At 41.9% G+C, this 15152-nt stretch overlaps 1 protein-coding gene across 1 annotated transcript in view; it reads right to left on the bottom strand.

Moving 5' to 3' along the window:
* Positions 1–724: 724 nt before the first annotated feature.
* Positions 725–15152, bottom strand: part of BIRC6 (baculoviral IAP repeat containing 6) — a 319798-nt gene continuing 305370 nt past the window's right edge. The window contains 2 exon segments of the mRNA XM_048843594.2: positions 725–1584; positions 3391–3525. Coding sequence (XP_048699551.2) covers positions 1405–1584; positions 3391–3525 — 315 coding nt within the window. The 3' untranslated portion in view covers positions 725–1404.

Genomic DNA, 15152 nt, shown 5'->3' with positions numbered 1-15152 from the left:
GCCATGGATTAACATAACATCTCTTAAAAAGAAAACCAGGTTGTTTCAGCCAAAAAGTTCTCTGCAGACTTATAACACACAATATTTAACATTTCTGCTGAACACCAGCATAAGGACATGACATCAAGTTGCTGGCATTTTTAATTATTAGAAATGATACATTTTAAAACAAAGAAAAAGTTGAAATAAGTCAAATTTGATATTTATAAACAGTAATAAACAAAAACAAAAAGATGAAAGGACTTTGTTTCTTGCCTCATTTAGAATATTGTTAATATTGCCGGTCTCTAATCAATGTAATATTACATATCTTATCTTACTAACTGTGATCTAAGGTAATTCCAGTATGGTTTGATTTGTCCCTTAAGGACTACTGAAAATTAAGAACCAATAGCAGTGCATGTTGTGTTTGAAGCAAGATTTATAATTATTAATCCAGCCAATAACTGATTTTTTTATGATGTATGCGTTCAAGTATAAAATGGAAAATATACCTAAACAGTATGAACTGTAGAATGTAGCCGTCCTATATGGCATATCCTTAGCCCTTGTCAATGCTTAATAATAAATTAATACATACGACTTTACTATGTAAAATCAGACAATTCAGTTTAAAAAAAAAAATCCTTTACTTCCAGAATAGCCTAAAACAATCAAGACAAATTTTGGAATACCATTAGTTTGCACAAAACAACTAATAAAAGATAAATTCAGAAGTCCAATGTTGGCATGAGGTAAAACCATGTGCATTTATTTAATCTGCATTTTAGAATTAGTAAGCATAAAATTAAATACGTTGACTGTAATAATTCAGTCATACAAGTGCAAGTCTTCAGCTATAACGTATTTTATGGCAGATCATTTAAAAAATGTACCAGTAAATCATAAAAGAGGGAGCATGTCCATTTAACTTTTATTGAAGTATACAGGAGGTTTTCTTTAGAAATCAAATATGAGCATGAAGATATGGCCAAACGTAAAATCTATCAAATTCAGTGAAAATTTTCTGACTTTAAATAGTAGCTGTAAGAATGACCAATATATATTCTTTGTTACATCCGCCCTCACTCTACAAGTAAAAAAAAAAAATAATAAACATTCAGTAAACATTCTTTCCTAAGGTAGTTTCCCTTATATATCAGTGATTTATCCATTTCTTGTATACATAACTTTTTAAACATACCAATCAGTGGTTCTCACAATTGAAAAATAAAAGCACAAAAAAGTTTACACTGTTGTACAGGTAAATAAAAGATCATCTTGAATTAAACTGTATATCCTTAAGGGCATAGTATAGTTTCAATTTCATTACCTATTACATAATTAGCTTCTTACATACAAATATTGACATATTTGGCTTGTGCTTCAAAGCCTCTGTATCTGTAAAGTCCATGTCAATGCCACTCATAATTTGAAATCACTGGAGATGTCTTTACTGCTGCTAGGTTTAACCTGGTCATGCAATATCGTCTCCTCAGAACTTGTTGTGGCCCTGCATTTCTCAGTGGAATCATCAGAATCTGGATCCAAGCCTTCAGGGGAGGGGAGTTTTAAAAGCTCTTCCCGGAGTTGAGCTGTGTGACGCTGTATGTACAGATATTAAGATATTGATTAAAACATCATTACTTTTCACAATTCTTCTAAGAGAGTAATTTTGATGCATATTATCAATCAAATAATATCCAGGAAAAAAATTATTATAAAAATGGTCTCCCACAAGTTGAAAACTATTTCTGTGGCTGTTGACCAGTCCAGCAACAGGTTTCAGAGTAGCACCCATGTTAGTCTGTATCTGCAAAAAGAAGAGTACTGGTGGCACCTTAGAGACTAACAAGTCTCTAAGGTGCCACAAGTACTCATTTTCTTTTAGTCCAGCAACAGTAATGGTTGCAGAAATTCACATATCCGCAGAGTTCTACTGAGGGTGGAGGAAAGGGGACAATGGGATGCCAATCTGCAGCAGCAGGGCATTTGGGGTCAGCAAGGCAGCAGTGGAAGTGTCCTGGCTTGTCCTCCTTTGCATCACAACTGTGTACTATCCATGCTCATAGTTGGTGCTGGGCACAGCAGGAAAAGTTTGGATAATTACAACTCCCCATCAATAAAAAGGTTATGATAAAACACATACTACAGAGATATATAATATAAACAGTGTGGAAAGGATATTCCTCTAATCCAGGGGTGGGCAAGCTTTTTGGCCTGAGGGCCACATCGGGGTTCCGAAACTGTATGGAGGGCCAGGCAGGGAAGGATGTGCCTCCCCAAACAGCCTGGCCCCTGCCCCATGACTGCCACTCTCAAAAGCCCCAACCCATCCAACCCCCACTGCTCCTTGTCCCCTGACCGCCCCTTCCTGGGACCCCACCCCCTATCCAAACCCCCCGCTCTCTATCCCCTGACTGCCCCCCAGAATCCCATGCTCCTTATCCACCCTCCCCCCCCCAGCTCCCCGCCCTCTTACCATGCCTCTCAGAGCGCCAGGACTGGAAACCATGCTGCCTGGCCTGAGCCAGCCAGCCATGCCGCTGCGCAGTCTAGAGCACCGGGGCAGGCCAGTGGCTCTCACAGCCGCCCTGCCCAGCAGAAACTCGCAGCCCCGCCACCCAGAGCGCTGATGGCACAGCAAGCTGAGGCTGTGGGGGAGAGGGGATAGCAGGGGAGGGGCTGGGGGGTAGCCACCCCGGCTGGGAGCTCAAGGGCCGGGCAGGACAGTCCCGCGGGCCAGATGTGGCCTTCAGGCCATAGTTTGCCCACCTCCACTCTAATCTGTTCACCATAAAAAGCAGTGACCCTCATTTTAAAGCTCAGTTGCATTGAAAGAATGTCATTCTAGCAACAGAAAAAGTGTTCCCCAGCAGTAAAGCCACAAATTCTGCTCTTGTCCAAGCAAAAAACAAAGTTGTTAAGTATTATATATTTTGTTAATGAACACTGTAAAATTGCACTGGAATGTTAGATGTTAAATATACAGTTATTTGCTTATCTATTTGTGGTTTTATCTATGAAAGGAATTGGTTTTCTGGAAAGTTTCCCTTTAAATCTGTACTGCAGACTGGTTACAGTACAATTTTATCATATCCCATAGATCCCAAAGTAACACCAAACTGCTCTAAAAGCCTTCTAAAGAAAATTAAACTCTCACACTTGCATGGGATGGAACAAACTACATAAGAAGGAAATAAATTCCATTTGTAAAATATTTCATAAACAATCGTCAAGAGATGCATTTGTGACGGTCAGTTTTACAGTTTATTTTAAAGCTTCAATCATGTTTCAACTTTTTTTTTTTTATTAAAGATGGCTATTTTTGCTTGTACTCGTACATGCAGGATAGTTCGTTAAAGTGAACTGTTGCTTCATGTTACCTGTGGTTATATTAGCATGCCTCACCTTAAGAGCTGCTGCGTGATGAGACATAGTCCTGCCTACCCGTTTGTCACTGCTGTACTGCTGTATATCTGCTATCCACTCCTCACACTGGGCCATGATTTCCACTCTCTTCAAGTAAAAATGTTTATGTATGACCTGTAAGAAAATATACAATAGAAGAAGAAAAAAAATTAGTCCCTGGCTTCCAACCACCATATGCTTTTAAGAACAGCAAGGCTGTGAGTTTTGACCTAAAAATGTCAAGTAGATCAGTGGTTCTCAACCCTTTTGGGCTCGGGACTAATTTGCAAATCTTGATAGCCTATCATGACCCCAAGAGAGCCCCACCCCCAGAAGCCCACAGACTGAGTCCTCACCCCAAACCCTCTGCAGGGTTGCAACAAGGGGGTGGGTGGCCTCAGAACAGACACTGAAGCCAGCTGTGAACAGCAGTGAGCTGAGATATTCCCCCCCAAAATACAGGGCCCCCCCCTCCAGTCCATAGGGGGCAAAGTAAGGGGTGGGGTGGGATTTGGGTGCAAAGTGGTCTGGGGGAGAAATTCGGTAATTTGGGGGGTAAAGTGGAGTGGGGCTGGGCAGCAGGATGCAGTACAAAGAGAGGGTATTACATGGGGGAGGATAATTTAAGGGGCCAGTACTTACTAGAGAATCTGCCAGCACTACGATTCATTCCCTCCCAGCTCCTGTCCCATAGGGCTGGTTGGGCTTGGCATCCTGCTCTGGGCATTCTGACCTCCATGGTCACTATGGCACTCAGGTTTGGGCTGGCTGGACCAAATTTCTGAGAGTGGCATTATAACCTGGTGCATAGGGTTGCAATGCCAAGAGGGGAGGTAAGCCAGCCAGCCCCATGACCCTTTTATGCATTCTGGCTACCCAATTTTGGGTCACAGTCCACAGACTGAGAAACCCCAATGCAGATGAGAAGATTGTCATTTAGATATTTTGTGTTATATGGCTGAAGATTAAACAAAAACCTAAATACAATACTTTCCTGGATGCTAAAATACTGACAGTTAGTAAAATGGTAGCTAAATTCCCTGACCGTACAGAAATCCCAGATGTATTTGCAACACAGGGCATACATTTACACACAAATATTTTCTAATCGGGAAAAGAACAGATACAATACATGAGTTTTAAAGCCACTGCCCTTATAGAGCAGAATGTGTTTGGGGTCGGATGGAAGGGGAAAGAGTAGCACTTACGTCTCCACTCAGTGCCACTTTCTGCCTGAACAGTACACAGGTAGGCAGAACTTGTGTTAGCGAGTGAGTGTCTGGAAGAATGTCAGTTGTGCAGCATATTCTTCCCCAGAGCTGGCCATGGACCATCAGCTAGTGTGGAAAGGGGCAAGGCCACAGTTACGTCCCCTTGAGGTTACCACCTTTGGTGGTACTAAAACTCCCTATAATGCTCTTGCGATTTTAGAGTTCAAGCATCAGCATTCAGGCTGTTCCCTACACTGGCGGGAGCCAGAATCTGACCCTATTCCTATTTTGGTGTCCATGTACAGTTTTAGAGACCACACAAAAGTAGTCCTAACTTTTACTCATGGTATGAGACTCTTAGCACTGACTTTGTCAGAGATTTCTAAACCCTAAGTGGGGTCACAGATACGTAAAACTAGAGAACTACTCTGAAATAATTTCCTAAAGAAGTTTACTAAGCACACTGTCAATTACTTCAAGGCTGAATATTTTTGCAGTACAGCAGACATGGGGCCATATTCTCCACTGCTTGTTTCCTCTTCTCCTTGTTATTCCTCATGGGGTAAATTAATAAACTCTACCCTGAGGGGTTTTTTTCCCCCTCATTTATAGCAGACACCATGAATAAACAGTGTGTAGAGTACTTAATTCCCTCCCCTACTCCTCCCCTTCCCAACTCCTCCCCTCCCCACTAATTGTATAGGCAGCAACCTAGTAGTGCCTATTTTCCTTCTTAGGCTTCAGGTGGAACAGATGCTTGCCTTATCCAAAAGATGCTTGTTTGGTTTGACCAGACTCTAATTTATAGGGATAGCCATACTCCCTCTAAGCTAAGGGGCCAATAAGTCAAACAGTTGTTGATGCTTCTGCACTGAGAAAAACTGTGCCTGACATTTCAGCTATTCAAGAGAAGATTTTAGAAATTCTTTGTCCTTTGGGGACAGCCTGAATGTTAGCTTCTTTAGCGATGACAAAGAGGATTGGGAAAGCTGCCAACATCGTCAACATTCATCCCAATGTCCTCTGAGGGATCAGGCAGTTTTTTAGGCAGTATATATAGGATAGGAGAGGGAGAAGGAACCAACCCAGGGTAGCTAATGGCTTCAGAGCTAGAAAGGCTCAGACTACATCCCTAGTAGTAATGAGGTCAACTCCAGAAGTCCTTGGTTCCAAGACTTTTATTCTGAGAAAGCTCTTTGAGACAGTGTGTGTCATTCACTAAATATTTGTACATTGCCTAAGACAAGGCCCAACCTAGTTGAGGCCTTTAAGCACTACTGAAATATAAATGACAAAATAAGCTCCCATTCAGATTACTTAGTAGGTGTCACAGAAGATAGTGCTTTGCTTAAAACAAATCACAGATAAAAAGAAGGGGTAAAGATTGCACTTCCCAGTGCATTCCCCAGATCCATGGTGATGCTTGGGAAAACTCCATCACAATGGAAGTGGGAGGCAACGAGGCATCGCCTGTGACTACTACTCATTACTGAGGACTCTCTCAAGATGGTTCCCCTTGATAATCAAGGCTCTTAACTTCTTTCTGAAATCAGAGTGGGAGCCAGGGGATAGATGGTACCCCCCTTTTTCACGCTCTCAATACTGCATAGGAAGCAGTCAGATGTGAGCTACTAGTTCTTAGACCTCGTAAGCTTCCTGGATGCCTTTGCACCTTAAATCTTACAGGAAGAATGATCTAGTGGTTAAGGGTGCTAGCTTGGAATTTGGGACACCCAAGTTCAAGTCGCTGCTTCTATCACAAACATCCAGTATGACCATGGGCAAATCACTTAGTCTCAGTGTGTCTCACTCCTCATCTGTAAAATGAGGATAAAAGTACTTTCTTACCTTATAGGGGTGTTGTGAGGATAAATACTTTAATGATTGAGGTGCCTAAATACTAGAAGTACAGAACCTACTATACACAGATCAGTCCATCCCTTGCCTTGCCTTTGAATTGGGCAGTTCAAGAGGAGATTGACACTGACTCAGCTGGAAAGTTTTTCAAAGTCTCTTTCATCAGGAAGAACTGGAATTACAATTAACACACTTTCTTCGACTACAGATTGAAATTAGCACAAACAATGCACCTCTCAGCTAAGTGCCCAGGCACTTGCTATGTGGATCAGGAATATTTAATTCTCTGAAGAGGGTACCACCTGAATTTAGTCTATTGACTAATATATGCTGGCTAACATACATATATATATTATGTTGATACTACTACCCACAATATATATTCCAAGCATTTGAGTTTACATATTAAGCATTAATATAGCAGTTATATAGCCCAAATTGGCTTGTACTTTTATTACAAGCCTGTTAACTTATGGAAAGTATCCCAGAACACCTTGCATTTGCTGAAGCAAGCATTTGGCACAAGCAGATGATAAACTTGTCAAAAGCAAGATACATTCTTTCTGAGTCTTAGCACAGGCTAGGGAAGTACCTTCATGGATCAGTACCTAGAATGCTAATATCCAAAACAAAGATAAGAACAGAACAACAAGTTAGGGAACTGGAACAAACTGATGGGTTGGATTTTAGTGATGTGTAAAGAAATGTGTAACTTGTAAAATCATATAAATCATACCACTTTGGGAAGCTCACCTTCTGCATAAGGTGAATGTAACATTGCTGCACAGGACTCCTCTTCGGATACTGGTATCATACAGAACCTTTTCCCTGTACAATTAATACACCTGACTCACTCTGGTTATTTGGTCTCAAGTATAGTTCATAACTAGTCAATTGTTTGACCACACTTTGGTTTTACAGTATCAACAAGTCGTCTTCCCAGATTGAGCCTTTGGGTTGGACTAAACCGGACCACGACAGTATTCTTGTCAGCAAGTTAAAGTAGTATGGGCTGGATGAATGCACTATAAGGTGGGTAGAAAGTTGGCTAGATTGTCGGGCTCAACGGGTAGTGATCAATGGCTCCATGTCTAGTTGGCAGCCGGTGTCAAGTGGAGTGCCCCAGGGGTCGGTCCTGGGGCCGATTTTGTTCAATATCTTCATAAATGATCTGGAGGATGGTGTGGATTGCACTCTCAGCAAATTTGCGGATGATACTAAACTGGGAGGAGTGGTAGATACGCTGGAGGGCAGGGATAGGATACAGAGGGACCTAGACAAATTGGAGGATTGGGACAAAAGAAATCTGATGAGGTTTAATAAGGATAAGTGCAGAGTCCTGCACTTAGGACGGAAGAATCCAATGCACCGCTACAGATTAGAGACCCAATGGCTGGGCAGCAGTTCTGCGGAAAAGGACCTAGGGGTGACAGTGGACGAGAAGCTGGATATGAGTCAGCAGTGTGCCCTTGTTGCCAGGAAGGCCAATGGCATTTTGGGATGTATAAGTAGGGGCATAGCGAGCAGATCGAGGGACGTGATCATCCCCCTCTATTGGACATTGGTGAGGCCTCATCTGGAGTAGTGTGTCCAGTTTTGGGCCCCACGCTACAAGAGGGATGTGGATAAATTGGAAAGAGTCCAGCGAAGGGCAACAAAAATGATTAGGGGTCTGGAACACATGACTTATGAGGAGAGGCTGAGGGAACTGGGATTGTTTAGTCTGCGGAAGAGAAGAATGAGGGGGGATTTGATAGCTGCTTTCAACTACCTGAGAGCTGGTTCCAGAGAGGATGGTTCTAGACTATTCTCAGTGGTGGAAGAGGACAGGACAAGGAGTAATGGTCTCAAGTTGCAGTGGGGGAGGTTTAGGTTGGATATTAGGAAAAACTTTTTCACTAGGAGGGTGGTGAAACACTGGAATGCGTTGCCTAGGGAGGTGGTGGAATCTCCTTCCTTAGAAGTTTTTAAGGTCAGGCTTGACAAAGCCCTGGCTGGGATGATTTAATTGGGGATGGGTCCTGCTTTCGAGCAGGGGGTTGGACTAGATGACCTCCTGAGGTCCCTTCCAACCCTGATATTCTATGATTCTGTGATTCTAATTCCAAAGCAGGTAACCCAATGCAACACAGAACCTGATCCAACTGACCCCTTGGAACTGGGCTAGAGTTAGTTATAATTACTAACTAACCAGAATACAATTATAATAAAATCTGAAAAACAAATGCACTGTTTACACTAAAACTGTACTTACATGGTTGATAAACTGATGACCCGGGGGGTGGGGGAGGGGGGAGCAGGGAGAACCAGGACCAAGGGAGTCATTTATTATGGTGGTTGGAAGAAACCTATGGGACTAGGGAAGCAGCAGTTTATATACTCCTGCACTCAATGTTGGATTTTGCATAGAAGCATGTAAGGCAGCACCAAGGTTACTCTACAGAGGGATCCAACTTTACATAGGCCCACCCAGAAGTGGGGATCGATACAGATAATACTTGGAGAATAAGAACAAAATCTATTTATCATAGTGTCTTTTAAAGGCTTTTTAGTTTAAAGAGAAAAATCTAGTGCTAGGCATGTCCTTGCTGTACTGCAAAGGGACAAAAGACATTTTCAGTGTAATATTAGCTTTTTAGTTATTCTACTGATAAATCAATGATTCAGCTCCCATTGCTCGCTCCAAAAATTATAAAATACCTTAGTCAATGTCACACCTAACATAACAAGTAAAGTGGAAGAAGAGAAAGTCATAAGGGAAAGTCAGGGCGTTCCATATGATTTTGTGAGTAGCAAAATATTTTATTCTTTTGGTGGCCCTTTGACCACAAAAGCCAGATACTTTCAATGTAAAACATATTTTTGTACAATGGTAGGATAATAAAATACTAATTTAATTCCAGAAACAATAAGTGCCCAATTTATCAAAGATAATCTATCTTTATTGTGAGTATTCTTTTCTTAGTCAATGTGTACTATCAGATGTTTCATAGAAGTCTTACAATCAGTTGAAATGTATTATTAAGCCTGCTGTTGTAAAAACCATGCATTATTCCTACCACTTCCAAGTGACAACCAGAAGCTGACATTATGACAAAACTTAGCAATTTCCTTCCTTTTTTACATAAGAAAAAGGTTCAAAGCAGGAAAAAGTAAATGAGCATAAATAATGTGTCATGGGTAGAAGGTCTAGCTGGGAGTTTAACAGAATTTTTTTAAAACCATATTCAAACTGCTAGTATGGCATTAATCACACATTCCACTTTTATTAGAAATTAGGGAAGGGATCAATTTCCACAGTTGCAAGTTACCCTTAATTTGATACACACACTTTCACAGTTTAATAGAGGTGTGAAATTGTCCAAGAAAAATTATGAGAAATATCAGATTTCTTGCTTGGCTCCATAGCAAGTTTCTTAGCAACACCAAATATAAATGAAAAAAAGAGGAAGAATATCATCTGATGATACCTTCATTAAAATGTTGAATGAAGATTAAATTAAATGAATTGCCACATGCCATGGACAATGTACATTTCTTCTCATGATGAAAGACTGTCAGTGAAAATCTTATTTCCTAAGACTCTACACTCCCCCCAGATATTAGTATTTCAAGGAAAAAAGAAGCTACATTCTATTATTAAATTAAACAACTGAAACTCCATAGAACCAATTCCTGTGCCATACCATACCTCGCTTAGTTTTTTCATTCTGTATTTGTTTCATGATCAGCCTTTAGATATTGCCTAAGTAGTTTTTTCAGTTTTGAGTTGCACATGAAAGAATTTTATTTAAACTTAAAATAAGAAAATGCAAATGAGAAATGTGTCTTCTTGCAGACACGTGTATCCTTTGCAATGCGTTAAAGTGCAGCTTGCTAATTTGCACCTCATTACTCTGGATATGCAATAATTCAACTCCCCAAAATGGCAGGTTCTCTACAGTTCTTGACAAAGATCAACTAATGTTGCTGTGAAATCTCAAAAAATTCCATTAATTTTACAAAATATATTACAGAATATTACTTGTAAACTATTAAATAATTACAGCTAGCATGAACGAATAGGTACCATTAAGGTTGAAGGAATTTCCTTTTATAAAGGGCATTTCCATTTAACTACAAGTCTGCACACTGTTCATCTTTCAGGTTCCCCAACCTTGCCAAGCTCAGCATCAGAAACAAGCTCCCTACAGATCAGGACCCACTGACTCAAAGCAGAACTAGTCTCTAACAGAACAACAGATGCAAAATCTGCAGACCTATCTCCACTGCTTCAATGATCAACAACTCCTATAACAGACGTTTCAAGACCCATGAGTCCTACACATGCCTATGACAATGTGGTATACCTCATCCAGTACATCAAACACCACAACAAGAAGTACGTGGATGAAACTAAACCATCACTATGCTCTCGAATGAACTCACCCAGAAAAATGATAAAAGACAAAACACCCCTATCACCAATGGGTGAACACTTCACGAAACTATCACTCCATATCTGACCCCTCAGTCCTCTTCCTCAAAGGAAACCTGCACAACACCTTTGAATAGGGTCACCAGATGTCCTGTTTTTTTATACGGACAGTCCCATTTTGGGGGACTTTTTCTTATATAGGCGCCTATTACCCCCCACCCCCCGTCCCATTTTTTCGAAGTTGCTATCTGGTCACCCTACCTTTGAAAGATGAGCATGGGAACTTAAATTCCTAACTTTGCTAGACACCAAAAATCATGGACTTATTAGAGGCATTACAACAATCTTCAGGTTTCAGAGTAGCAACCGTGTTAGTCTGCATTCACAAAAAGAAAAGGAGTACTTGTAGCACCTTAGAGACTAACAAATTTATTTGAGCATAAGCTTTCGTGAGCTACAGCTCACTTCATCAGATGCATTCAGTGGAAAATACAGTGGGGGGAGTTATATACATAGAGAACATGAAACAATGAGTGTTACCATACACACTGTAAGGCGAGTGATCACTTAAGATGAGCTAATATCAGCAGGAGAGCTGGGGGGGGGTGGTGGTGGGAGAAAACCTTTTGTAGTGATAATCAAGGTGGGCCATTTCCATCAGTTGACAAGAACGTCTGAGGAACAGTGGGGGGTGGGGAAATAGTTTTACTTTGTGTAATGACCCATCCACTCCCAGTCTCTATTCAAGCCTAAATTAATTGTATCCAGTTTGCAAATTAATTCCAATTCAGCAGTCTCTCGTTGGAGTCTGTTTTTGAAGTTTTTTTGTTGAAGAATTGTCACTTTTAGGTCTCTAATCGAGTGACCAGAGAGATTGAAGTGTTCTCCGACTGGTTTTTGAATGTTCTAATTCTTGACGTCTGATTTGTGTCCATTTATTCTTTTACATAGAGACTGTCCAGTTTGGCCAATGTACATGGCAGAGGGGCATTGCTGGCACATGATTGCATATATCACATTGGTGGATGTGCAGGTGAACGAGCCTCTGATAGTGTGGCTGATGTGATTAGGCCCTATGATAGTGTCCCCTGAATAGATATGTGGACACAGTTGGCAACGGGCTTTGTTGCAAGGATAGGTTCCTGGGTTAGTGGTTCTGTTGTGTGGTTGCTGGTGAGTATTTGCTTCAGGCTGGGGAGCTGTGTGTAAGCAAGGACTGGCCTGTCTCCCAAGATCTGTGAGAGTGATGGGTTGTCCTTCAGGATAGGTTGTAGATCCCTGATGATGCGTTGGAGAGGTTTTAGTTGGGGGCTGAAGGTGACGGCTAGTGGTGTTCTGTTATTTTCTTTCTTGGGCCTGTCCTGTAGTAGGCGACTTCTGGGTACTCTTCTGGCTCTGTCAATCTGTTTCTTCACTTCAGCAGGTGGGTATTGTAGTTGTAAGAATGCTTGATAGAGATCTTGTAGGTGTTTGTCTCTGTCTGAGGGGTTGGAGCAAATGCGGTTGTATCGTAGAGCTTGGCTATAGACGATGGATCCTGTGGTGTGGTCTGGATGAAAGCTGGAGGCATGTAGGTAGGCATAGCGGTCAGTAGGTTTCCGGTATAGGGTGGTGTTTATGTGACTATCACTTATTAGCACCGTAGTGTCCAGGAAGTGGATCTCTTGTGTGGACTGGTCCAGGCTGAGGTTGATGGTGGGATGGAAATTGTTGAAATCATGGTGGAATTCCTCAAGGGCTTCTTTTCCATGGGTCCAGATGATGAAGATGTCATCAGTGTTGCGCAAGTAGAGTAGGGGCATTAGGGGACGAGAGCTGGGGAAGTGTAATTCTAAGTCAGCCATAAAAATGTTGACATACTGTGGGGCCATGCAGGTACCCATAGCAGTGCCGTTGATTTGAAGGTATACATTGTCCCTAAATGTGAAATAGTTACGGGTGAGGACAAAGTCAAAGTTCAGCCACCAGGTTTGCCGTGACATTATCGGGGATACTGTTCCTGATGGCTTGTAGTCCATCTTTGTGTGGAATGTTGGTGTAGAGGGCGTCTACATCCATAGCGGCCAGGATGGTGTTTTCAGGAAGATCACAGATGGACTGTAGTTTCCTCAGGAAGTCAGTGGTGTCTCGAAGATAGCTGGGAGTGCTGGTAGCATAGGGCCTGAGGAGGGAGTCTACATAGCCAGACAATCCTGCTGTCAGGGTGCCAATGCCTGAGATGATGGGGCATCCAGGATTTCCAGGTTTATGGATCTTGGGTAGCAGATAGAATACCCCAGGTCAGGGTTCCAGGGGTGTGTCTGTGCAGATTTGTTCTTGTGCTTTTTCAGGGAGTTTCTTGAGCAAATGCTGTAGTTTCTTTTGGTAACCCTCAGTGGGATCAGAGGGTAATGGCTTGTAGAAAGTGGTGTTGGAGAGCTGCCTAGCAGCCTCTTGTTCATATTCCGACCTATTCATGATGACAACAGCACCTCCTTTGTCAGCCTTCTTGATTATGATGTCAGAGTTGTTTCTGAGGCTGTGGATGGCATTGTATTCTGCACGGCTGAGGTTAGGGGGCAAGTGATGCTGCTTTTCCACAATTTCAGCCCGTGCACATCGGCAGAAGCACCGTATGTAGAAGTCCAGTCCGTTGTTTCAACCTTCAGGAGGAGTCCACCCAGAATCCTTCTTTTTGTAGTCTTGGTAGGAAAGTCTCTGTGGATTAGTATGTTGTTCAGAGGAGTGTTGGAAATATTCCCACTAGCTCTCCTTTCACCTATGACTGCATAGGTGTTAAATGCCCACTTCATTTTGAATGGTTTCTTTCAACACCTCATGCTTAACAATCTGTTCCACCTTGTATTTAGCCTTGACACTGATTACCTTTCCCAGATCTGAAGAGGAGCTCTGTGGAGCTTGAAAGCTTGTCTCTTTCACCAACAGAAGTTGGTCCAATAAAAGATATTACCTCACCCACCTTGTCTCGCTCATCTTTCAGGATGACAGCTTCTAGATCTCCTCTCTCCCCAGCAGTGAAATTTTTCGGAACATTTCAGAATTAATAGTTCAGTTGTTTTAGTGTATGAAGAGGAAAAAGTGACACTTCTGTCACTCTGTCTTTTTCAGATCACTCTAATGCTTCAGTAGGGATGGGTGGAAAGGTGAAATTTGGTGGAAAAGATAGCCTCTGGGTCTGAAATGTACTTTTCAGCTATGTAGTGAAAGCCTGTTTAGATTTGGATGAGTTATGAGGATTTTAAAATGGAACTTGTGTATGCAAAATGTAATGTACGATAAGGCTTGACTTTTTTTCTCCTGCAACCTACCACGGTTTCACAGGCACTGCACACGGTTGTGTTGGTTGAGTAAGGACAACCAACCTAATTCTCAATTATCGAGGGACAATCTCCACTCATTTGATATATTTTGCTTTCCACAACCAAATCTCTGTACAACTTTTCATGAGCGATGAACCCGAGAATTCGGATTCTAATATCTAAACTGTATTGTAAAATCTATTCACCTAAATTTGGGTTATTGCTGATTATGTACTCTATGTATCATATGACTTTTAGAAAACTAACTTTACATTTGTGGGAAATCTAAGCACTATACCCAGATGTACAGACACTCTTTTCCCAACCTATCTATTATATAATTTTTTTAACATTAGCTTTAATAAAAATTTTAAATCTGTTTCTCTTTCTATACACTATCCCTAAACATTCTGTTGGCTGGGCACAAACAGCAAGTTATCTCAAGTGCCTATACACAAATGCAAGAAGCCTGGGAAACAAGCAGGGAGAACTGGAAGTCCTGGCACAGTCAAGGAATTATGATGTGACTGGAGTAACAGAGACTTGGTGGGATAACTCATATGACTGGAGTACTGTCATGGATAGATATAAACTGTTCAGGAAGGACAGGCAGGGCAGAAAAGGTGGGAGAGTTGCACTGTATGTAAGGGAGCAGTATGACTGCTCAGAGCTCCGGTATGAAACTGCAGAAAAACCTGAGTCTCTCTGGATTAAGTTTAGAAGTGTGAGCAACAAGGGTGATGTCGTGGTGGGAGTCTGCTATAGACCACCAGACCAGGAGGAGGAGGTGGACGAGGCTTTCTTCCGGCAACTACCGGAAGTTACTAGATCGCAGGCCCTGGTTCTCATGGGAGACTTCAATCACCCAGATATCTACTGGGAGAGCAATACAGCGGTGCACAGACAATCCAGGAAGTTTTTGGAAAGTGTAGGGGACAATTTCCTGGTGCAAGTGTTGGAGGAACCAACTAGGGGCAG

This window comes from Caretta caretta, chromosome 3, assembly GCF_965140235.1.
Source record: "Caretta caretta isolate rCarCar2 chromosome 3, rCarCar1.hap1, whole genome shotgun sequence".
In the NCBI taxonomy this organism is placed as follows: Eukaryota; Metazoa; Chordata; order Testudines; family Cheloniidae; genus Caretta; species Caretta caretta.
This window is presented reverse-complemented; position numbering and strand designations above follow the sequence as displayed.